The sequence below is a fragment of the Fundulus heteroclitus genome, chromosome 9 (assembly GCF_011125445.2).
Source record: "Fundulus heteroclitus isolate FHET01 chromosome 9, MU-UCD_Fhet_4.1, whole genome shotgun sequence".
Classification (NCBI taxonomy): Eukaryota; Metazoa; Chordata; class Actinopteri; order Cyprinodontiformes; family Fundulidae; genus Fundulus; species Fundulus heteroclitus.
The window spans coordinates 2,111,892-2,135,590 of record NC_046369.1 but is presented as its reverse complement, the minus strand read 5'-3'; the positions used below and the strand labels follow the sequence as shown (position 1 = coordinate 2,135,590).

Sequence of the window (23,699 nt, the reverse complement as noted above, 5' to 3'; positions counted from 1 at the left end):
TAACAGATAATGAGGTAGTAGGGTGCTAATTGAACAATGATGATTTGAAGCTTTGTTTACAGCGATGTGCATTTAGATATTCAGAGACGATAGTGTGCAAGTAGGCAATAACATTAAGGTGATTTAAACATATGATGGGCTGGTAACAGTGGGGTGGTTTTAAAGCGTTGGACTGCAGTCGAGCATCAGGGGGCGATTGCCCTCACAGCTCTTGGGAAGAAGCTGTTCCTGAGTTTATTTGTTTTGGCTTTGAGGCTTCTGAAGCATTTAGCTGATCGGAGAGAGGCAAACATCGCATTGCCTGGGTGGGTGGGATCAGTGGAGATGCGTCTGGCCCTTCTTTGGACTCATTCTGCATTAATTGAGTCTAGATCCTGCAGAAGGCATCCCACAATCATAAGAAGGGCCAGATATATCTTCAGTGATCGCCCCCAAATGAAAAAGTGTCCATCATGTGTTACTATCACATGTAACAATCCATCATATGTTATATATGTTAATATGTCCATCGTATGTTACAATCACACTACTGTTATTGCCTATTTGAACACACTTTCTCAGAAATATCAAACGGTGCATTTCTGTAAATGAAGTTTCAAAATCACCGGACAAAAACTACCTAACTGCATCATTACTTGTGATTCATGAAGGTGGACTAATCTATTTAACAGGGCTCATATCACTCGCTATAGGACTAATATTAGAGCAATCAAACTCTGATACAAACTTTTTTCTTACTTTTTTTAATATTTTGCATGCTGTAATATGAAAGAAAACCCGTAAATACAAATTCTGCTGTGCATAAGTGTTATGTTACTTACTTAATACTTTTTTTCTGTATATCCTAACCTGGTCTGGTTTGGCTCAAAGATAATTTCATCACTGTAACATGCTGACAATAAAGTCTTCTTGATTGATTCTTGAAAACTTCTTGATTCTTAATAACAGCAGTACTTTTTTATTTATTTTGTTATAATTTTGCCTTATCTGCTTTTAACAGTCTCATCTTATTATTTTTAGTTTTTACCTTTAGTTTTTACCTGTTTGTCAATCTACTTGATTAAATTAATGTGCCACTTTGCTGTTAGGACGTGAATGTCCCCATTTGTGGGACAATACAGGTAATGTTTATCCCATTTTACTAAAATTGCAGCATGAATGCCTCATTTATACATTTGATAATTGACTTTGAGAATTAGACGGAAGCAAATTTTCATGCCGAAGGTTGAACTTCAAGTGGAAATATGAACATGTGATTCTAATATTCTCTCATATTTGTTGATCTTCTCTCATAAAAAGGAACACCTGCTGTTCTTGCCGTGACCCGGATTCGAACCGGGGTTGCTGCGGCCACAACGCAGAGTACTAACCACTATACGATCACGGCGAGCTACCCAGCTGGATGTACAGGTACGCGAACAGAGAAAAACTGTTCACTGAATTTTGTTTAAATCAGACTTGGAGATGAAGTAAGACTTATTTAATACGCCTCTTAAATAGATAAATTGGGCTGATAAGAGGCAACATTCGAATTGAGACCAAGATTGTGGGACCGTAACACGTGTCACACAATCAAAATTTTGATTAGGAAGAGAAACCTTTTGTACACTGTGGTCTCCAGAAAAAAATGTAGGGATTCAAACACACGCATTAATTCTTACAGCGGCATTCGTCTTGGTAGAAAGTTATCCAAAACAAATGGGGGGAAAACCATGCTTCGTTTGCGTTGCCTTGAAAAACATACAAGTGTGAGCCCTCTTAGGACTTTCCATCTTTGAATGTGGGCGTGGACTGTGGCTGTTTAAAGTGTATTCGAGCGCTGATTGGTTCCCAGTTGTGCATCTTTGCAGCGTGAACATATTGCCGTTTCTCATTGGTCGAGGTGACAGAGTTGCTCCTCGGTCATTGGCTGATTGTTTTGTTGGTGAAATTTTAAATCACACCGTCTCGCCAGTGCGTTTTAACGTCTGTTAGCTGGCGTGTGTCAAGACTCGAATGACAATACCGACTTTTGTTTTTGTTTGTTTTATTTACCAAAAAAGAGTAGCATAACATGTAGTTTGTTTTTAAGTACTTTTTCATCGTGTTAACAATGGCGGAAGTGGCAACTTCAGCGCAACGGGCCTTTCTGGAGATAAGTCCCGTGCAGCGAGTGGACGCTAACAAGGAGAACGACGTTCCGGTTTTGAGTCTGATTCAGTTCTCGAAGCCACCGTTTGTGACTTTTGGGTCTGTGAAGCTGGGCACCTCGAAGTCGGCCGTTTTGCAGCTTAGGAACCCCATAGAGGATGTCGAAGCGGAGGTTACGGTGGAGAAGATCCCCTCCAGCAAAGGGTTCTCCGTGGACCACAGCACGTTCACGATCCAGGTGAGTCGAACTGTCGTTTGTGCAGTTGGTTTAGAAGATATGCCTTTAAACTTAGAGATAATTTCTCATTTTTATTGTGGGTTTGCAGCCTGAAGGCTCCTTCAACCTGACCATAAGGTGGACCCCAACAGAAGAAGGTGGGACCAGGGAGCTCATCGCCTTCAGCGCCAATGGGGTCCTCAAACACCAAGCTGTCCTGCTGGGGAGAGCAGAAGCACCCAAAAAGAAAAAGGTACCTCCTCACTGAAGGTCATCTCCAAAGCATAAGATCTGCACATTGCTTTTGTAAACATCCAAATAAGGTTTAAAAAATAAAACGTGGGGCTCTTTTTAATCCAAAACAATTAGCAGAAGAAGTTCCAGGCCTCATGGCTGCATGACTGTGATGTACTGCAGTCTGATTTTTAACATGCAGGTTAGATTTAAGTTACTCACAAATTCCCAGCACTGCAACTAGGATGTAAAAAATAAAAATAAAATAAAAAATAAAAACAGCTTTTGGTTACAGGGAATGGTGCAATAACATTCTAGCAACTGGAGCAAAACGGCACCAGGAGCCTGGCAGACCTAACTAGTCATAAACTTTTACAAATAAGTAGAGCTGCACTTGTCAGACATCACCTACAAATCAATGTTCCCACTCATTATTCTTGCATCTGATAGTTCACTTGACCTCTGTGAGCAACATCGCACACTAAGGCTACATTACACCTGTCCAAAAACTCAGATTATAACAAGTTACAACCGGTAATTTATTTTAGATTACTTAGTGTAGATTAAACTGATTTAGCCCGATTACACGAACAAGACCAAAATCTTGGAGCTGTATGGGATATTTTTATTTCAGAGTAGGGGTCCTGCTAAGGAAGAACTGAGAGACATGCACATCTTTCAGAGGTCCAGTTTTATTGCCATTAAATTATTTACATTTTCTGCAGTGAGATTTAGCACCAGCATGTGGTTCTGTGCAGCCTCACTTCTGTCAGTCTTCTCCAGGGCAGCTGTGCTACTAACATAGCTCACCACCGTCAGGGTGTGAATGACTGACCAGCGTAAAGCGCTTTGAGTCATCAGATGATTTATTTCAATATTCTCAGCTCGCACATCGCGTTTCTAACACAACGAGAGAAGGCTCTCAGTTCTGAACAAATTCTTTGGGCTGCTCTTTGTTTTTATGCCAACGGCAGCTTTTTAATAATGTAGGAGACACAGGAAAATCTTTCAGAGGCGGCTGGATGTCACGCTGTCAGGAATGTTACTGTTGTTATAGTTTAATGGTGTTCCATAGTCAGAGACCCACAAGATTAATTACAAAACTACACAGAATGAAAATAATCATTTATTCCGCATCAGATTTTGGGACAAATTTTCCATTCATATATTTTATTTCTTACAATAATATATGCAGACAAATATTTCATAGCTGATTGGCCAGTTGGACCAATTGTATTTTTTTATTTTTATTTTTTTACCTTTTACATTTTTACTCTAACAATAATTTATAAATTAAGGTGTTTCACCTGTAGCTCCAGCCTCATTGAGGTAGGATCAGGGGTCTGCAACCTGCAATTCCAAACTCTTTGGCTCACTTAATATATAAACATTAAACTTTTTTTTTTTCTTCCAATCATTCTGTGACCTTTAGCGTATCTGTGAGCATCAACGGCCCTGAGATTCTGTCCAACTGGCAAAATATAATGTTGGTATTAAAAATGCCAGTTTATAACGCTAGGACTATAGTCAACAATTCTAGCACTCCAGTCGTCTGCCTTGTGAATACTGTGCACACTGACAATGCGATGAAGGTATTTTAATATTACCCTGTGCTTTAAGTTGCTTTCAAACTTATTTTGTTTTTATTTTTACAGTAACAGATAAAGAAGCATTGACCATAATAAAAATAAAGATTCCTTGAAGGAGGTAGTAGTGTTGGATCAAACAGAGCCACCTGCCTAACTCGAGATGCAATATTGACTTAGGGTAATAAACATCACAATTTTAATCTTTGCATTACTGGAATCGCAAAGAACAGCTCAGATATTACTTTAAAATGAATCTGATGTAGAGATGCTAAATACAGGCCAGGTGGCAAAGAAACAGATGAGTTAGAAAAATGTTATGTTACCTAATTTATTTTATTGTATTTATTATTTTTAATTAAATACATTTTTTGTTATTTTTTTTTAGGACAAAGTGTACATTGGTTTGAGTCAGAATGAAAACTGGATGTTTACTTTTTATGCTTTTACTGAACAAGGACAATTTTGTTTATGGATTGCTTTATTTAAAAAAAAAACCTAATCTTTATTGGCTCTGAGCAGCAGTCCAGAGAATCGGTGAATTCTAGCTCTTAACTTTATTTTTTACTAATTGCTGATGAAAAGCTGTGAATTTGGTCCACAGGTCAGATTCTCATTTTTTTCTGTTTTAATTAAAAGCGTAAACAAAACTTTTACCCCAGTTTTTATGCATGTCGTTAAACTTGTTAATGCCCCCTTTTTAAATAAAGTTGTATACAGGCGATTAATCCTATGTATAATCACAAGCATTTTTATTTTTCTTTAATAATCTGTGTTTGCGTGTTTATTGTTTTTGTTAAAACAATGTTTTTGCCACATGAATCTGAATGTGCTACACTTGTTAGATGATTGGATTCAAGAAAAAAGCAGAATCTGCAATAACTAAAAAGGCCTTTTAACCGTTAAGACTAGGGATGCATGATATATATCGGACCGATTAAAATATCGGTCGATATGGTAGAATTTTATATCGGCCCGATAAGTAAATTCTTCCAATAAAAATAGCCGATAAATTAATTAAATGTGGTGGAATTTTATTCAGGCAGAGTAGCCCCAAAGCGGGACAAGACCTGTGGATTTAGGCATGGCTCCATTATTGCCTGACTATAAATAAACAAACTGGGTATTAGAAGATGACAACAGCATTGCAGTTTGCAAAACCTGTTCAGAAAGAATTTCGAGAGGAGGAAAGAAGGATTTGTGTTTTAACACAACAAACCTAATAGCTGACCTGAAAAATCGTCATCATGGCACCTCATTTTTGACAATGCACTTTTATTGACTTTATTTAATTTTTTGAATTTTTATATGCATATGTTAGTACAGATAATTTCATGTTTGAAAATTATTTGACTTGACTCCAGAAATACCTTTGCTGATAACCTTCGGAACATTTTTTAAGAAGTTTCACTTTTTTCTTTGACCTTTGCTGTGGTTATTATTATTTTTTGACTTTGCAGTTAAGCCATAGATTTGTTCAGTAATTTTAAGGGATGCTCTTTGTATTCTAAATTGATTTGTGTCTTTTGTTATTAAAAGCAAATTACAACTTTTTTGTGTGATGGTGTAAAAAAAATAAACATTTGAAGAGCCAAAAACTTTTGTTTGCTGTTATAAATAAGCCACAGCTGCTAAATAACTTGTTTTTAATAGCACAAGCTGCAGATTATGCAAAAACTATATTGAATATGAACTTATCGGAATTGGTATTGGTATCGGCCATGAAAAGCAGAAAAATATCGGTTGAAATTTTTAATATCGTGCATCACTAGTTAAGAATTTAACGTCCTAAATTGTCAAATACAGTAACTGTAACAGATCTGTGTAGCTTAACGACTTTATAAATGCTTTTGTTTTTAACAGAAGAGCTTATGGGACTCCATCAAAAACAAGAAAGGGACGGAAAATTCACAGAAGTCGACGAGAGCGGCGTGTCCGCGGAAGATGGCGGTGAACAAAACCTTCCAGGTGTCCCGGCAGCCTCAGTATAAGCGGGAAAAGCCCCGCAGCCCGCTGGCGTCGCTCAACGAGCCGGAGGGGGTCAGAGGTCGCCCCCCCGCCAAGGACGGCCCGCAGAGGGCAGCCGTGCCGGGCCGGCGGCCCGCCGTCCTGTCCGACCAGAGCAACGCTCCTCCTGGACAGAAGGACTCGCCCGTCGTCCTCCTCGTCCCGACAGCAAAGGTCGTCCACTGTGCCGGCGGGTCAGCGAGTCCCGACAGAGAACTCACCGAGGCGTTTAGCAGAACCCTGTCGCCCATCGGCACGCCAGACATGTTCCAGAAGCTGATGCCGCGCCTCGACTCCGCCGCGGAGAGCACTGCTGACGGCGGGTCCTCCCTGCCCTCCCTGAAAGACGCCCTGGTTCTGATAGACTCTGAGCTCGGACATCTGGACTCCAGTCCCAGGAACGTTAGCTCTGGCTGTGAGTTCTCTGATTCTCTGGAGTCTAAGAGCGGGGATCATGGCGGCGGCGCCCTGGAGGCGGACAGCCTGGAGGCGCCGCCGCCTCCCGAGCCCAGACTCACGTTCTTCGTCTGCAAAAAGGTCTCAGAGGAGAGGGAGGTGGTAGAAAAGACGAAGGTCACCTTCACGACTGCCACGGTGACGAAGGGCAAGGCGAGCGTGGAGGTCGGCAGTCCGGGCGCGAGGAGATCAAAGAAGTCTCGCCGCCGACTCCTGGAGAAAACGCTGGAGCTGTCAGACGGCGGCGGCGGCCAGAGCGACTCCGGCACGCCGGTCCTGCCCGTCATCCACGCCGAGACCAGGACCCCGCCCAGCGACGCCGGACTGCGGGTCCAGGAGTTCTCCTCCTCCAGCCCCGATCCGAGGCTTCACGCCTCACCTGCGCTCAAACCCTTCCCCATGTCCCCCCCGCCGGACACGGCTCCGTCCCGCGTCTCCTTCTCAGACACCTCCTCCCCTCTGCCGGTCACCGTCGCCCCGCCGCCCCCAGCGAGCTCCTCGTCCCCTCTGCCCGCCGTGTCCCGGGCCGATTCTCCCCAGGAAGACTTGTTCCCCGTTCAAGTGGCGGCGAACAGCAAGAAGAGGAAGAGCGAGGAGTCTTCGAAGGCTGATCTGCAGACAGGAGACTCTGGGAAACAGCAGCAGGTGAAGAGGAGCAGGGTTGTGGTCGGGAAAACGGAGCCGCCGTCAGTGCGGAGCCGGAGGAGCGCATCTCAGCGCCAGAGAGTCACAAGTGAGTAAAAGGAGGAGGTTATTATTATTATTAATAATAATAATAATAATAATAATAATAATATTATTATTATTATTATTATTATTATTATTATTATTATTATTATTATTATTATTATTATTATTATTATTATTATTATTATTATTATTATTATTATTATTATTATTATTATTATTACATCAGGGGTCCGTTCTTCGTACGTTGCTTAAAACATCCGAGATCAAATGACACATCCAAGATGATTTCATCCGGCTAATCATGATCCGGCTAATTGGGTTCTTCCAACACACCTGTTGTTTATGATTAGTATGGCTGGATTGAGTTATCTGAGATAACTGCGCGTTCATGCGTTTGTTTAAAAGGGGAAATGTATCGATAGTAGAAACAATGATCAGCAGTGCTGCTATTGGCTGTTCAGCAAAGAACGCCCACAGTTTTTCTCCCAGCAGAACAAGATCTTGGAAGTTTATGCTGAATTTGAGTCATTAATTAAAACGACAGGTAACACCTCAAAGTCTGCTAAAGCCAGGAGAGAGGGCTGGCAACAAGTAGCAGACAAATTAATGCATAAATATGTCCATGGTAGATGTTTCTATCACATTCTACAGTATGAATGAATAATTTGATATTTTTTGTTCTTTTATATCAGAGCCTCCACGGGACCCACTAGAACATGGGAACAAGTAAAAGTGAAATACAATAATATTCTACAAAATGGTAGCCTTTAATTATTATACTTTATTTTAAAAAGGCACTTGTTATGTCAAGAGATCCAAATTTCAGTGTCATTCCTTAGACACGGGAAGTAAACGACGCGTGCAAACTGGGAATTTTAACAAAAAATTATTCATCTGTAAGAAATTAAGTTTTTCCTTTTCCAAGTCATCCACAGTTTACACGGTAAAACTGTATTGCTCCGTGTCTAGATAATCCATCAATAGTTTTTTCTAATACAATATACGGCTCGACAGGAAGCAAGCCTTTCAAAGTAAAACTAAACTTCACAATAAAATGGCCCGAACAAATCTTCTTACTGAATATGATAAAAATAAAAAGCAAACCATCATACAAATAACTTAAATATTTTAGATTTATGGCTCCAACATCACTTTTTCCTCTTTAAAAGCCACTGGTAAATGATGTGTTTGTCTGTTTATAACAGCCACCAAGAAAAATCTCTCTACAGTTACACTGTCGCGCTGCGCTAAAGGATCCTGTCTATTGCGCAATACGCGATTAATTCGAAAAACTCTGCAAATTATTCTTGCACCTTCCGCAACAGGTTGCTGTCGTAAAAATGGACATAGCTACGGCAGACTTGCCTATCTCCTCCGCTTATACAGCCGTGATCTAATCTTGTTTACATGAAATAAGCCTGCTCTGGAGCAGGCTTAAGCTGGCGCACATGTTGCTATGACAACAAGTGCAGGATTTCTTTCGAAGAACCAAACGATCCAAGATCATGCCAAATCGTCAACAATGAAATCCTGCTAACTGAGTTAGCGACGTACGAAGAACGGATCCCAGACGTGAACCTTCATCTCCAGTTCTTAAAAGCCAGAACTGATCCAAGAAACCATCCGAGTAACAGCAATATCAATAAGGCGTATCGTTAGGCCTGTCACGATAATCAATAAATCAATTAATCGCACGATAAATAAAAACTATCTGCGTCATTTAATTTATCGTCTATATCGTCTCTGCCTGTGTTTTTCTGTTTCTATTGATGACGCTGGATGAAAAGGCTTAACTCCGTGCTATCCACTGACCCCTCCGCTTCCTAATTTTTTTTAGGAAGGGAAAAATGAGGAGGGAGGAGGAGTGGACTATCGCATCAGGTAGTCAGTCAAAGAATCCTTTGATGGCAAACTTGGCCAAAAAAATACATGTGTATTTGTGCAACAAGCACCAGTTCAGAGAGAATGTTTGGTACAGCTGGACACATTGCTACTCTTGCTCGGAATCTGTCTGACTAAAGTAGTTACAGATCTGCTTAAAGATTGTTGAGGCATCTAGTCTTATTTAAGAATCTGCTTTTGTTACGTTGCATTTTTTTTTTTATAAAATGGCAGTTTTGCCTATCTTTTTTAAAATCTAATGATATACAGACTTCATTATCTGTACTCTTTTGGTTGAATGTAGTTTTTATTTCCACCATGGTTTTATCTTGTGTTTAGTTTTTATTCAAGTGTATTTTTAGTTAACAGAGACTAAGAGTCCATTTGATTTTTATTTCTCGTTTTATTTTGTTAACCAGTTCCAGTGTAAAGTGTGTTTATCTTTGGCAGGAAATCGCAAACATTATTAAGTAATTTCCATTAAATCAGTGCAAAAAGGTCTTCAAACAATATTACCGTTTATCGCAATAAGTTTTGAGACAATTAATCATTCAGAAAAATTTGTTATCGTGACAGGCCTACGTATCGTTATCAGCATCACTTTCCTGCGGTTTATCTGTAGCCCGTCGTGCATCTCTTAAAACACGTTTATCCACCTAAAGGACGGAGTCGCTCATCCTTTTAAAATATCACCCCGTTTTTGTCTTTTTCTCTCCAGCTTCGACCCAATCTGTGACCACTCCGTCTCTGAGGACAGGAAGGTGGACAGCAGGCGTCCAGGCGAAGCGGCCGAGCTCCAAAGTTTCCGCGCAAAGTATAAAACGATATTCTTCAATGTCGTCAGGGCGAGAAATGGTTCAGACGTTTAGATTTTGTTTACTTGGTTTACTTACACCTTTTCTTGTCCTTCTCCAGGTACTTTGTCTCTGAAGGCGTCGGGTTCCCAGTCGGTGAAGATCTCAAAAGTAGTTGCTGTAGCTCAGTCAAAGCTCACCTTCGTCAAGCCTGCACAGACGGGTAATTTCCCCAGTCAGTTTGCTTAAAATTAGTGCATTTTTCCTTGATTTTGAGCAGCTAAATAAGACTTTTTACCAATGGAATAACTATTTTTACCCCTAAAATAAGATAATTAGATATCCTGCACTTGAAATAACATAATGGAGATGAGTTGTTCTTATTTTAAGTGCAAAAATCTCATTCCATTGGCAAATAGCCTTATTTACTTGCTCAAATCAAGGGAAAGTACAATCATTTTAAGATTTTATTTACTTTTAGTTTCATTTATGCAGAGTTTTCACATTTTTTTGTGGTTTTATCTGGTTTTCTGAGTCTGCTCCGTTGTTTCTAGCTTTACCAAGGCACCCGATGCCGTTCGCTGCCAAGAACATGTTCTACGACGAGAGGTGGATCGAGAAGCAGGAGAGAGGATTCACCTGGTGGCTCAACTACGTCCTCACCCCCGACGACTTTAAGGTCAACACCGAAGTGGCTAAAGGTAAGAGCAGCCCTGTTAGGCCTTTGTTTAAACTAGGGCTGAACAATTAATCGCATTTTCAATATAATCGTGATTTTAAAATAACGCAATTTCCAAATCGCAGAGGTCTGCAATTTTTGGCTCTGTAACAATTAGGGAATTAGACACGTCCTTTAGGTGTTGGTAAAATGGTTAAAGTGGGTTTGCCTCCACATGGAAGGGAAGACAGTTGCAGCAGTGAGATAATCTAATTTTATTACTTGTTTTAGAGTTTATATAATCATACATAGCATTAAGTACAGGTCAATCAGTTTAATACATAGACTTGCTTGTTGGTTGCACTTTGGACTTTATGTTCAACAAGGATTGATGTCCAATTCAATTAAAAGCTGTTCTCTTGAATAATATTCTGATCAATAGAAACATAAAAAGTTCATATTTAAAATCAGGGTTCCCGCGGATCCTTAAAAAGTCTTAAAAGGCATTGAATTCTGTAACTTAAAACTAAGGCCTTAATTGGCATTAAAATGTCTTAAATCAGTCTTTCTTAGGTCTTAAAATTGTTTACCAGATACCAAAATAGTTTATTTTAGTAGGGAACAAAACAAAGTTGGAGAATTCCGTTCAGTAGTTGTTAAAAATATATCTGTAATTTGTATTTTTTTAGCTTTCTTCTTATATGAAATGTTTTTCAAAAATTTTAAACATGTCTACTGGACCAGAAAGTAATGGTTTATGTTAAAATAAACATTTGGGTGAAGTTGTCACAACCAGGCTTTTTCTTGTTTATCGTGAATTTGGTCTTAACTTTTTATTTCAAGTGGCATTAAAACGTCTTAAAAAGTCTTGAAGTCTTGAATTTAACTTGCCTTATGCTGTAGGAACCCTGTAAAATAGTCCTTGTTTACAAACATCTTTATTTAGAGGCCATTTTTGTTGCTTGTAGTTAATGCAGAGAAAAGTCAAAATTGCAATTTTGATTGAAATATATTGTAAGCAGAACGCAATCATTACTGCTCCACAGGTTTAGATGCTGCGGGTCTTTTAGCAACTAATCCACACGGCGAGGAAACAAATTGATTTGTTGTTTGTATATATTTTGAAACACATAATAAATTAAACTGGAAAAAAATCGCATTAAATCACAATATTAACAGGGTTCCCGCGGATCCTTAACAAGTCTTAAAAGGTATTGAATTCTGTAATATAAAACTAAGGCCTTAATTAGCATTAAAATGTCCTAAATCAGTCTTTCTTAGGTCTTAAAATTGTTGCCAGGTCATAAATAGGATTTTATTTTTGTAATCCTTACCAAACGGTAAAATAATTGACACAATTATAATTTTTTTAAATTTACCGAACAGCTCAATGTAACCATTATTGGTTTTGTCCCGATAGCGGAACCAATAAAAACTGTTGCGGCCGGACCATAGCTGTGAAAAAGAGTTGGCACTGGTTATGTTGTGGTTTTTAAAACTGATTTATAGTTTATTTTAGTAGGGAACAAAACAAAGTTTGTGCATTCAGTTCAGTAGTTGTTAAAAAATATATCTGTAATTTGTGTGTTTTTTTTTTTTGTTTTTGTTTTTTTTTAGCTTTCTTCCTATATGGAATGTTTTTCAAAATCTTTAACATGTCTACTGGGCCAGAAAGTAATGGTTTATGTTAAAATAAACATTTGGGTGAAGTTGTCGCAACCAGGTTTATCTTGTTTATCGTGAAGTTGGTCTTAACTTTTTATTTCAAGTGGCATTAAAAAGTCTTAAAAAGTCTTGAATTTAACTTGCCTTATGCTGTAGGAACCCTGATTAAGAAAAAAATCGCAATTAGATTATTCTACAAAATCGTTCAGCCCTAGTTTAAACTTTATTTTTTTTAAATGTTCTCGTTTTGGTTTTCTTTGGCAGTAAATGCCGTCTCGCTCGCCTTGGGGAACGAGGATAAGTTCAGCGTGCCCAAAGCTCCCACCAAGGAGGAGATGTCCTTCAGCACCTACACGGCCAAGCGGAAGCTGAACCGCCTCCGCCGCTCCGCCTGCCAGCTCTTCACCTCCGAGGCCGTGGTCAAAGCCATCCAGAGGCTGGAGCTGGAGGTGGAGGCCCGGCGGCTGCTGGTGCGCAAAGACCGCCACCTCTGGAAGGACATCGGTAGGGATCCCGACACCAGCGCCGTCCATAATGTCCGTTTTATCATGTCTAAGTGGGATGTCGTCCGTTTCAGGTGAACGTAAGAAAGTCCTGAACTGGCTGCTGTCTTACAATCCGCTGTGGCTACGGATCGGCCTGGAGGTAGTTGGATTTTACTGGTTCTTGTCAATGTCAATGTCAAATTTATTTATATAGCACTTTAAAACAGGCATAGAACTGCACCAAAGTGCTGTACAAGAGTGACAACAACACAAATGAATAAAAACAAAGTATCAAACACTAGTTTAATTAAATGCCAAAGAATAAAAATAAGTTTTAAGAAGCAATTTAAAACGATCCAGGCTGTGGGCAGATCTAATTTGGAAAGGTAGATTGTTCCATAGAGAAGGAGCAACAGCAGAAAAAGCCCGATCTCCTTTCCTCTCAAGTCTGGTCCGAGGAACTGTCAATAATAGCTGATTATTAGAACGTAGGGTTCTGGACACGGGCTGAAATTTTTAAAAGTTCCAGAAGATAAGGGGGAGCTAATCCATTTAAAGCTTTATAAGTTAATAAGAGAATCTTAAAATCTATTTGATAAAAAACAGGCAGCCAATGTAAAGAGGCCAGTATGGGCCTTATATGGTCACGCTTCCTAGTTCCTGTAAGAAGCCGAGCCGCTGCATCTGTGATTTATCCAGGCCTCTATATAACGAATTGCAATAGTCCAAACGAGATGTGATGAAGGCATGGATAAGTCCTTCAAAGTCTTTTAAACAAAAATAAGATTTAACTTTAGCTAAAATACGCAGGTGATAAAAACTTGATCTGACGACAGAGCTAACTTGTTTATCTAGCTTTAAACAACTATCAAAAGTAAAACCAAGATTCCTAGCAGAGGTCTGACAAAACCGGTTCTTGGTAGCAGCGAACGCGTTTGAGGCTCTTATTTATTTATTTTTTTAAAGTGACGTTTTTATCCTCAGACCATCTTCGGGGAGCTGATCTCGCTGGAGAGCAACAGCGACGTCTTGGGTCTGGCCATGTTCGTCCTCCAGCGGCTGCTCTGGAACCCCGACATCGCGGCCGAGTTCAGGCACGCCCGCGTGCCTCACCTTTACAAAGACGGTAACGTAGGAGTGAAATGTGTCACCCGTTGGAGCGGTGAAACCTAACCGGAGCGTTGCCAGGTCCTGTCCTCTGTAGCCAACTATCCTGCTTTCTTCTGCAGCACACCTCAGTCAAACGAAGAGCTCGTTATCAGAGCTAAACGACTAATGCTGAGGGAATTCAGGCGTCAGTGCTGCAAAAACAACTTTATATCATGAGACTTTTTCTCTTCACAAAACCTTACTCTGTCACAGAGGAGTGTCTGAAAGACACTTTAATATCTGAATAAACTCAAACCTTTTTAATAGTAATGAGTAAATGTGTGATAAATACGATGAATATGGAAAATAAAATAAAACAGAGAATAGTAAAAATTATTCTAACAAAAAGAAACATTTTCTGCCTTTATAATTAACCTGCTAGATAATTTTTATAATCGTAAATTTATTTCTCAAGTAAAAGCATAATATTTTGCGCATTTTTCTCTCCTAAATCTAAAAGCAGAGGTGGTCAGAGTAGCCAAAAATTGTGTTCAAGTAAGAGTAGCACTACTTAAACATATTTTTACTAAAGTAAAAAGTTGTCAGCCAACAAATTACTCAAGAATAAAAAAGTATTAAGAAGGCTACTCAGTTAATCATAACAGCAGATGGTTCATTGTTTAAAAATTGTGTAATTGGACAAAGATATAAGGCTATATGCAAATTCTGGTATTTTAAAAACAAAAGATCCACTAAAGACAAAATAACAATTTTCTAAATTTTTTTTCAGCATTAGACATGAAAATAATCTATATACAGTATGTTAGAACGGCGCAAAGTACTTCCAATGACAATATCTACTGTTAGATATCCAAAATGGCTAAATGAGCTCAGCAGATAGAAAATAACATTAAAATAACAAAGCTTGTGTACAAATAAGAAGTCTCACTTTAACATAAACTCTGGGTTTTTCTCTTTCTGGTGCATTTCTGGTTAAAACTAGTCTGTTCTTTGATTCATGAAGTTACTCACAGCAGGTAGAGTAGCCAGAAACTTTACTCAGGGGTAGCAATATAGTAGTAATGCGACTCAAGTAAAAGTAAAACTACTCCAAAACATAAATTTTGTTCAAAATGTTATTCAAGTAAATGTAACTAGTTACACTGCAAAAAGGGAACTGAAAATGAGTAAAATTTTCTTGAACTTAGTGTATTTGTCCTTGATTTGGGCAGGTAAATAAGATTATTTGCCAATGGAATGAGTATTTTGATGCCTAAAATAAGATTATTAGACATCCTGCACTTGAAATAAGATGATGGAGATGAGTTGTTCCTGTTTTAATTGAAAAAATGTTATTCTATTGGCAAATATTCTTATTTACCTGCTCAAAACAAGGAAAAATACATTACTTTCAAGAAAATTTTGCTTACTTCTAGTTCCCTTTTTGCAGTGTACTAGCCACCTCTTCCTAGCCTTCCTCTCTACGCCGGCAGAAAACCTTCTTGTCTTTTCGACAGTACTGGGGGGGGACACGTTTTATGTTTGATGTTCTTTATTTCTTGAGGTCGTTTCCTGTCGTATTCAGAGGAAAACGTTGCTCCTTCATGTGTGTAGATGCATCACAGCGTTAAACATGCTGACGTTTTCCCGCCTCAGGCCACGAGGAGGCGCTGTCCCGCTTCACGCTGAAGAAGCTGCTGCTGCTCGTCTGCTTCCTGGACAAAGCCAAAGAATCCCGTCTGATCGAACACGATCCGTGTCTCTTCTGCGTCGACGCCGAGTTCAAGGTGGGCGGAGCTTCCTCAGCGGCGCGTTTTCACCGCCAGGCGGGACTTATTCCCGCCGTGAAACAAATATTGACCTTTTTTGAGATGTGGTAAAAAGCGATAGAAATTGATGTCAATTTAAAGGTTATGTTCACTTTATTATTCACAAATGTTCCAGATATGGAAAATCTGGCAATGATTTAGTAGCAAATAGAAAAGCTGAAACATTTGTACTTTTCTAACCACCAGACAGGCTTTTCACTCCTAGCCTTTTGTTTATTTTGTGGTTTTATTTTTCTATATAGCTCTTAAAATAGTTTTTGAATTGTGCTGATATGCACTTTTTTTTTTACTTTTTATCTCTTTTATCCTGTTATTTTCATATATGTTTTTATATTTTATCTATATTGTCTCAACTTCTTTTTGTTTGTATTTTAGCTAGTAGAGCATTTTGTGCACCATAAGGATTGTTGAAAAGTGCTATTAAAGATAAACTTTGAATTATGCACATCTGTATATTGAGCTGGATTTGAGCTTTTCAGCCTTTTTTTTTTTTTTTTTATTATATTGCAAAAACTACCAAAACTGTGGTGTTTTTGGAGGATAACTGCCATTTGTGATGTGCACACGTCCCATGATGTACAGATTGGATTGAAATTGCTAAAATTTCTGTTGTTTCTGTCCGTATTTAACGCTTTAATGAGGTTAATTCAACTTCCTCAGCCTTAGTTTCTGCTGTTCCTCCTGCAGGCCACTAAGGACCTCCTGCTGGCCTTCTCCAGAGACTTCCTGAGCGGGGAGGGGATTCTCCCACGGCACCTCGCCCACCTCGGCTTCCCGGTCTCCCACGTGCAGACGCCCCTCGACGAGTTCAACTTCGCCGTGAAAAACCTGGCAGTGGACCTGAAGTGTGGCATTCGCTTAGTGTGAGTTTGAATGCGACGCGTCTGACGCTCTGATGATGACGGATGATTGGTTTTGCTCTTTTTTTTTTTTTTTTTTTTTTTTTTTTTTCTCCTCTAGTTTGATAACCTGGGTGCCATTCCGAACTTAGTCCCGCCCACAACGTTTTAGGTCGGGAAGTTCGGTCTGGCATTGCTCAATAGTAGCGCGAGTATGCTCGCCCAATATCTGGCGGGCCAATCAAATTGTCGGGGCGGGCTTTATACGATGATGGACAGATGATCAACAGTAACGTAATCAACCACGTCACCAAAGCGCGCTTGGGTTGAATTCGTTTACAACAACGATGGCTGCCGCTGGAGAGTTGAGGTGTGTAGATTCTGCTATTAGGTCTGTTCTAGAAGATATCGACAGGTTCGTGTGTTGAAGGACTACTTCACTGCAAAAACAAAACAACAAATAAGTCAAATCTTGTTGAAATTAGGTGATTTGTCCTTAATATGAGCAGGTAAATAAGGTGATTTGCCAATGGAATGAGATTTTTACACTTAAAATAGGAACAATTCATCCCCATTATCTCATTTAGAGTGCAACATATCTAATTATCTTATTTTAGAGGTCAAAATACTCATTCCATTGGCAGATCATCTTATTTATGTGCTCAAATCAAGGACAAATGCACTAATTTCAAGATGATTTTACTTATTTTTAGTTTCCGTTTTTGCAGTGTTGGATCCTTACATTCTTTTTGCAACACCGTCAAAAATCGTTCACGCTCATCTTCTTATGCTAGGCTAACCGTTAAGTTCCGTTGACAACAACTACGCGTCGCTTAACATACGTCACACACTCCGTTGCTCTTATTGGTTGTAGGTCTATCCAACTGAGTGCAGAGGAATTTTTTTTTTCCTGGTTCGTTCGAAACACGCCCCAAAATCACAGCTCTATGGAGCAGTATCAGACTCAAATTCTGACTAGAATTGAGTCTGACCATGTCAGGCTACTGGTTTGATGTTTCTGTGTTGCTTCTTCCAGGCGCGTGATGGAGCTGCTCGTCCAGGACTGGAGCTTGTCGGCAAAGCTCCGCCTGCCGGCCATCAGCCGCCTGCAGAAGGTGCACAACGTGGACGTGGCTCTGCAAGTGCTGAGAGGCAAAGGGATCGACCTCAAGGATGAAAGCGGTAACAAGCAGCCTCGTCTGTCACATTTAGAAACCCAAACCCTCGACTCCATCTTGAAAATGTCTCCTGTACCTGTTTTTATGCACGTACGTCGTTTTAGGTGCTTAATAACAGACTTTACACAGATATTGAGATCAGGGTCTATTTCTCTCACTCTGAGTTCTACTGCTCTCCAGTTTGCATTGTTTATTTCAGTTTTTACTTTTTTTGTTCTGTCATTTTTCTCTTCATAGAAGGTACACCTGGTCTGACGTTCTGTTAGCTGTGACATCATCAGGGGAGGCAGATCATCCACTATTACCATCTAACATAGAAAGTTCCTAACAGAGCACTTCGCTCTCAGACTGCAGGTCTGCTGGTGGTTCCTAGAGTCTCTAAAAGTAGAATGGGAGGCAGATCCTTTAGCTATCAGGCTCCTCTCCTGTGGAACCAACTCCCAGTTTTGGTCCGTGAGGCAGACACCCCGTCTACTTTTAAGACTAATTTTAAAACTTTCCTTTTAGACAAAGCTTCTAGTTAGAGTGGCTCATGTTACCCTGAGCTATCTCTATAGTTATGCTGCTATAGGCTTACGCTGCTGGAGGACATCAGGGTCTATTTCTCTCACTCTGCTGAGTTCTCCTACTGCTCTCCATTCTGCATTGTTTTTTGTTATTTCAGGTTTTAACTTTTTGTTCTCTGTCATTTTTCTCTCCATAGAAGGTACACCTGGTCTGGTGTTCTGTTAGCTGTGACATCATCAGGGGAGGCAGATCATCCGCTATTACCATCTAACATAGAAAGTACTCCTGGGTCAATGTGAGCTTCTGTGCTTTCTGTGTCTCTGCTCTGTCTTCTCTAAGCCCCAGTGGGTGGAGGCAGATGAGCGTTCACACTGAGCCTGGTTCTGGTTCTGCTGGAGGTTCTCCTCCCTGTTAAAGGGGAGTTTTCCTCTCCACTGTCGCTTCATGCATGCTCAGTATGAGGGATTGCTGCAAAGCCATCAACAATGCAGACGACTGTCCACTGTGGCTCTACGCTCTTTCAGGAGGAGTGAATGCTGCTTGGAGAGACTTGATGCAACCTGCTGGGTTTCCTTAGAGAGGAAACTTTCTGACCAACATGGAGGATCTGATGGAGTCTGACTTTGTTAAGAGCCTTGAGATGATGTGTATGATTAACTGACGCTATATAAATAAAATGGAATTCATTCTTTGTTCTTAGGGTCCATGATTGACTCCAGAGACATTGCGGATGGGCATAGAGAAAAGACCCTTAGCCTCCTGTGGAAAATCATCTTTGCATTTCAGGTGCGTATCTCCTTTTAGATTTCCAATCACCAGATTGGTCCCCTTGTATTTTAATTAATCACAACATCTGCTGGTTAAAGGTGGAGGTGATCCTAGACGAGGATCAGCTCAGGGAGGAGGTCGTCTTCCTGAAGAGAGCTCTGAGGACCAAGAGAAGAATGGCCCTGGTGAGGGCCGACAAGGGCCTTCAGCCGAGCCCGGCGAAGACCAGGCCGCCCTACGAACACGCGAGCCCAAAGCTCTGCCTGCTGATGGACTGGGTCTGCGCCGTGTGCGACTTCTACCACCTGAAGGTAAAACCGCTGCAGCGCTGTAAGCCTTAAACATGCAAAAAACGTGTCATTAACAACTGGAGGAAAGATGCTTTTAGTTTGAATGCAACTAGTTTTTAGTGGTGGATGCAGAGCCAAAAAGTATTCATACCCCCTAGGGCTGGACGATATAGGAGAAAAAAAAATCATATTTACCGATAATTATCAACAAATTCAAAACATATTTTATGTTGTGACTTAGCGACCTGTTTATAGATACAGACACAATCAATTCAAACTCTTTATTCAACCAACTTTTTATCAAAAATGCAAGTTTTTAAAAGGGAGAAAAGAAAGCATGCTTTCTGAACTCTTTGAAGGGGGCGGGGCTTGGTTACTGGGTCTGCGTTGTGATTGGTTGAGAGGATGTAATGACTTTATTATTAACCTACATGGTTTAAATGCAAAAGGAAGAAAAACTGTTATTCTATTGAACTTTTATTGACCCTTTTTTTCCTATTAATCGATATATATTGTTATTGAATTATCGTCCGGCCCTAATTGATCACAAAGTACAAAGCCATTTTTCCTACAGTCCACTTGAATTAAACTCGTTCATGTTGCCTGGCCTTTTGAAAAAAGACAAGTTATAATTTTTGATAAAGATCTACTGTATTTTATTTTGTCTGCACCATCAACACCAAGTCAAATTCCTTGAAAGTGCAAACCTACTTGGCGATAAACTTGATTCTGATTCTGTAGGAAATATGTTGTCATTGTTAAAGAATCGCCCTTTTATGTCTATTTTGAGGTTTAAAAAAAATAGGATGGAAGGGAATTTTGATATTTGTGGATAATGATTTAAAAAAAAAACATGGTTTCCTACATAATGGAAAAAATATTGGTTTTAAAATAAATATTATTGGCAGTTTTAGCAGCATTCTGTTGTGAAAATTAAAAGCAATTATTCATAGAAAAAAAACTGCTAAAACCTGCATTTATTATCATTATTACATTAAAATACCACAATAAAAGTATAATTTGTAGCCAAAGTTATTAAGAGCCACAGGTTGCAGAGCCCTGGTATAGATGAATCAGATTATTATTTTTTAAATGTATACAAAAAATTTATATATGTACTGTTGTGTTGAAATCAAGACTCGTTTATGTGCTTAAAATGTGATCAGCATCGTCACCAGAATCATGCGTGGGGTGAATAAGTCGTGTTTTAATAGTGACGCCTGTGTAACGTAAAGCTAGCAGCACTCAGACGGTCTCTGCCCGCTGGGCGCTGTGTGCAGGTGGAGAACTTCACCGTGTCGTTCTCTGACGGCCGCGTCCTCTGCTTCCTGCTCCACCACTACCACCCCAGCCTGCTGCCGGCGGCGTCCATCAGCCACCGCACCACGCAGACCGTGGAGTGCTCCCCGAGGGGCCGCCTGGAGCTCAGCTGCTCAGCCAGCGACTCCGACGGCTCCTTTGACCCCGGACCGACGGACCAGGACGGTACGGATCCGAGGCACAAATTACCAACTGAGCTTTTTCTTTAAAGGCATACTATGCAACATTTTTCAGTTAATTAATGTGTTCCATACCGTTTTGGATGATTAAATGAGTCATTTCAGGTCGAACAAAGGTTTTCTCGGCCGCCCTGGTGGTCTGTGAGGGAAATACCGCACTTGCAATAGCAAGAGCCCTCGGCCCGCACACACAGGCTCAGAAGTCTCGTGCAAGACCGCGAGAGTCGGTCTTGCTTTACGGCGAGAACTCCATGTGTTTTTGCCCTGCCATTCACTATATGCACGCGCAAAAGCAACAAAAAAGAACCGCGTGTTAACGTCAAATAAACATGCAAGCATATCAAGTTTTTTTATTATTTTATATATATATATATATATATATATATATATATATATATATATATATATATATATATATATATATATATATATATATATATATTATTTTTATTTATTTATTTTTTAATGTTGGCGAGGGGGAAGCGAGAGTTTGGCAAGATAGCGCTGCGGGAAACCCTGATGTTCATACCTTCACTGTGTTAGTCATTGTTTGTACTGCCGTTTTTTTTACTTTTCGTTGTGTTCGCCTGTCTGCTAAGCTCAAAACAACCGCGCCTGGCTTGACGGAGAAACCAGAACAGCTGAGCATCTTTATGACAGTGCACTTTTACTTTCGCCCTCTGGGGGGAGCCTCGCTGGAAAATCAACCCCGGTTGCATAGTATACCTTTAAGTATTTTTTAGGGCTGGGCAAGTTAACGCGTTAATTTCGCGTTAATTCATTAGACTATTAACGGCGATATTTATTTTATCGCGCATTAACGCATGTTGCTCACATCATGCTTTCAGTCAGTGTCAGTCAGCACGCGCGCTGACTGCAGCGCGCTGTCACGGCAGCACTCTCCCCCTCCCCTCTCGTACATGGCTCAGCGGCGCCAGCCAATCAGCACGCAGGCTCAGCCTGGCCCGCGCACTCAGCTCTCACACAAACTTAATACACAAACAGCTGAGAGAGAACGCAGCAGCAAAAAAACATGAACAGAGGAAGTAGCACCGTTCGGCTTTATTTTAATACCGTAAATGAAATCAAGCTGTATGTTTTGTAAAAAGCCGGTTCATTTAAGTGGAAACACAACAAATTTATCTAAGCACGTGAAAAAACATGAAAACGTCGAGCCCCAGAAACGGAGAGAGGAGACGAAACTTCTCTCACTGCCCCGACAGACCCACAGACGTCTCTGACTGAGGCGTTTCAGTCCTCCAGGGAACATCCAGGTAGATCAGTGGATGGATGGATGGATGGATGGATGGATGGATGGATGGATGTTACTGGAGCCCACACATAACATGTAATTAAGACCTTGAAAGAACCTAGTACATATATTAAAAAGTGTTATTTAAGATAAGATAACATTAGCTAATCCTTTTGTTATCCCACGACGGGGAAATTTATAGGATTAAAGCAACAGGCAGGTGCACACAACACAGACAAAATTACATAAGGATTGAAATATATAAGAGGTGGATTAGCGAAAAAACACTGAACATAACATTATTATTATTATTATTATTATTATTATTATTATTATTATTATTATTATTAAATTGTAATAATAAAATAAAAACCACAAAACCCAAAAGGTCAACAGTTTCATGATACATCAAGCTTAGGGACTGGCTAATATACAGCAGGTCAAAAAAGGCCATATTTTGGCTGCAGTGCTTGTTCTCTTATGAAGAAAAGATCAACTAGTGCACTAAATTCAATAGATGGGTTGAAAATATCCAGTATAAAATAAGTGCTACAAATGTTACAACACTTTTGTTCATATGGCAGCAGAACATTAAAATAAAAGTGCTCTTTACACTACTTTTGAATTCATTCTTGGAGTTTGTAAATACAATGCGATTAATCGCGATTAATCGCGATTAATCAGGGCGATTAATCGCGATTAAATATTTTAATCGTTGCCCAGCCCTAGTATTTTTAGAAATGCTTTAAAGAATTCTCTGTTTTTATGTGGCTTAAATACATTTTTGAAGCATTAGCTTGGTAATTTATTCCACTATTGTCGCTCATGACTTTCATCAGGGGAAAAGCAGCAAGGATTATTTTTGTAAATGTGTATCATAGATGGGATTGGATTTTCTCAAAGTTATGTGTTTCCTCTGAGCAGAGCAGGATTCTCCGTCGTTGGTGTTTAAAGAGCTTCTGGAAAACGAGAAGAACAACTTCCACCTGGTCAACAGTGCAGTGGCCTTCCTGGGCGGCGTGCCGGCCATGATCAACCCAGCCGACATGTCCAACACCATCCCCAACGAGAAGGTGGGACCAGGAGCCCAGATAATAGCTTTTTAAACCAGGAGGGTCCAAACCCGACCAAAATCATTGAGAGGGCCAGAAAAAATTTAACTGCTCAACAATAAACTGAGCATTCACTTTTTTTTTAAAGCATTCTTTGTCTTAAACAAATGAAATACTGAGATTTTTCTTCAATGACGGCTGATTTAATACGCAATTCTCCTAATTAAGCTGCTGGACTGTTTATTTTTCATTCTTTGTTCCATAGTAATGTGATTAAACTAAGTATGACTGTCACAATTCATAAACACAATGACAGCAACACATTTCATGCAAAAAGGAATAGAAGTAGGAAGAACAATTCTCATTAACTTCTACCCCTTTCATATCAGAACAAATCATATCGGATGAATAAAAAATGCACATTTCAGATGATATATGCATATACATATATTTTTAAAAAAATTTAAATATTTCCACTTTTCATATGTACTTATATTTAAACATTTTAAATAGTTTTCCAGGGAGTTCCATTGTTTCACTCCAGCCACAGAAACACATTTGTCTCCTTGCCAAAGAATATTTAAAGTCATTTT

The 23,699-nt window shown here is 39.8% G+C and overlaps 1 protein-coding gene and 1 non-coding gene across 4 annotated transcripts in view; one reads left to right on the top strand and one right to left on the bottom strand.

Annotated features, from left to right (window-relative positions):
• Positions 1-1,315: 1,315 nt before the first annotated feature.
• Positions 1,316-1,387, bottom strand: trnah-gug. The gene has a single exon. It is a non-coding gene; the product is annotated as a tRNA-His (tRNA).
• Positions 1,388-1,935: 548 nt separating this feature from the next.
• aspm (assembly factor for spindle microtubules) overlaps positions 1,936-23,699 on the top strand; it is a 36,980-nt gene continuing 15,216 nt past the window's right edge. The window contains exons 1-16 of one of the 3 annotated variants that reach the window (XM_036140813.1): positions 1,936-2,368; positions 2,457-2,600; positions 6,031-7,363; positions 9,920-10,015; positions 10,117-10,218; positions 10,550-10,696; positions 12,583-12,822; positions 12,896-12,963; positions 13,788-13,929; positions 15,549-15,679; positions 16,409-16,584; positions 17,597-17,742; positions 18,946-19,031; positions 19,112-19,324; positions 20,584-20,788; positions 22,979-23,127. In XM_036140813.1, coding sequence (XP_035996706.1) covers positions 2,093-2,368; positions 2,457-2,600; positions 6,031-7,363; positions 9,920-10,015; positions 10,117-10,218; positions 10,550-10,696; positions 12,583-12,822; positions 12,896-12,963; positions 13,788-13,929; positions 15,549-15,679; positions 16,409-16,584; positions 17,597-17,742; positions 18,946-19,031; positions 19,112-19,324; positions 20,584-20,788; positions 22,979-23,127 — 3,654 coding nt within the window. In that variant the 5' untranslated portion in view covers positions 1,936-2,092. The remainder of the gene's footprint in view (positions 2,369-2,456; positions 2,601-6,030; positions 7,364-9,919; positions 10,016-10,116; positions 10,219-10,549; positions 10,697-12,582; positions 12,823-12,895; positions 12,964-13,787; positions 13,930-15,548; positions 15,680-16,408; positions 16,585-17,596; positions 17,743-18,945; positions 19,032-19,111; positions 19,325-20,583; positions 20,789-22,978; positions 23,128-23,699) is intronic. The other 2 variants (XM_036140811.1, XM_036140812.1) reach the window with 2 other exon arrangements.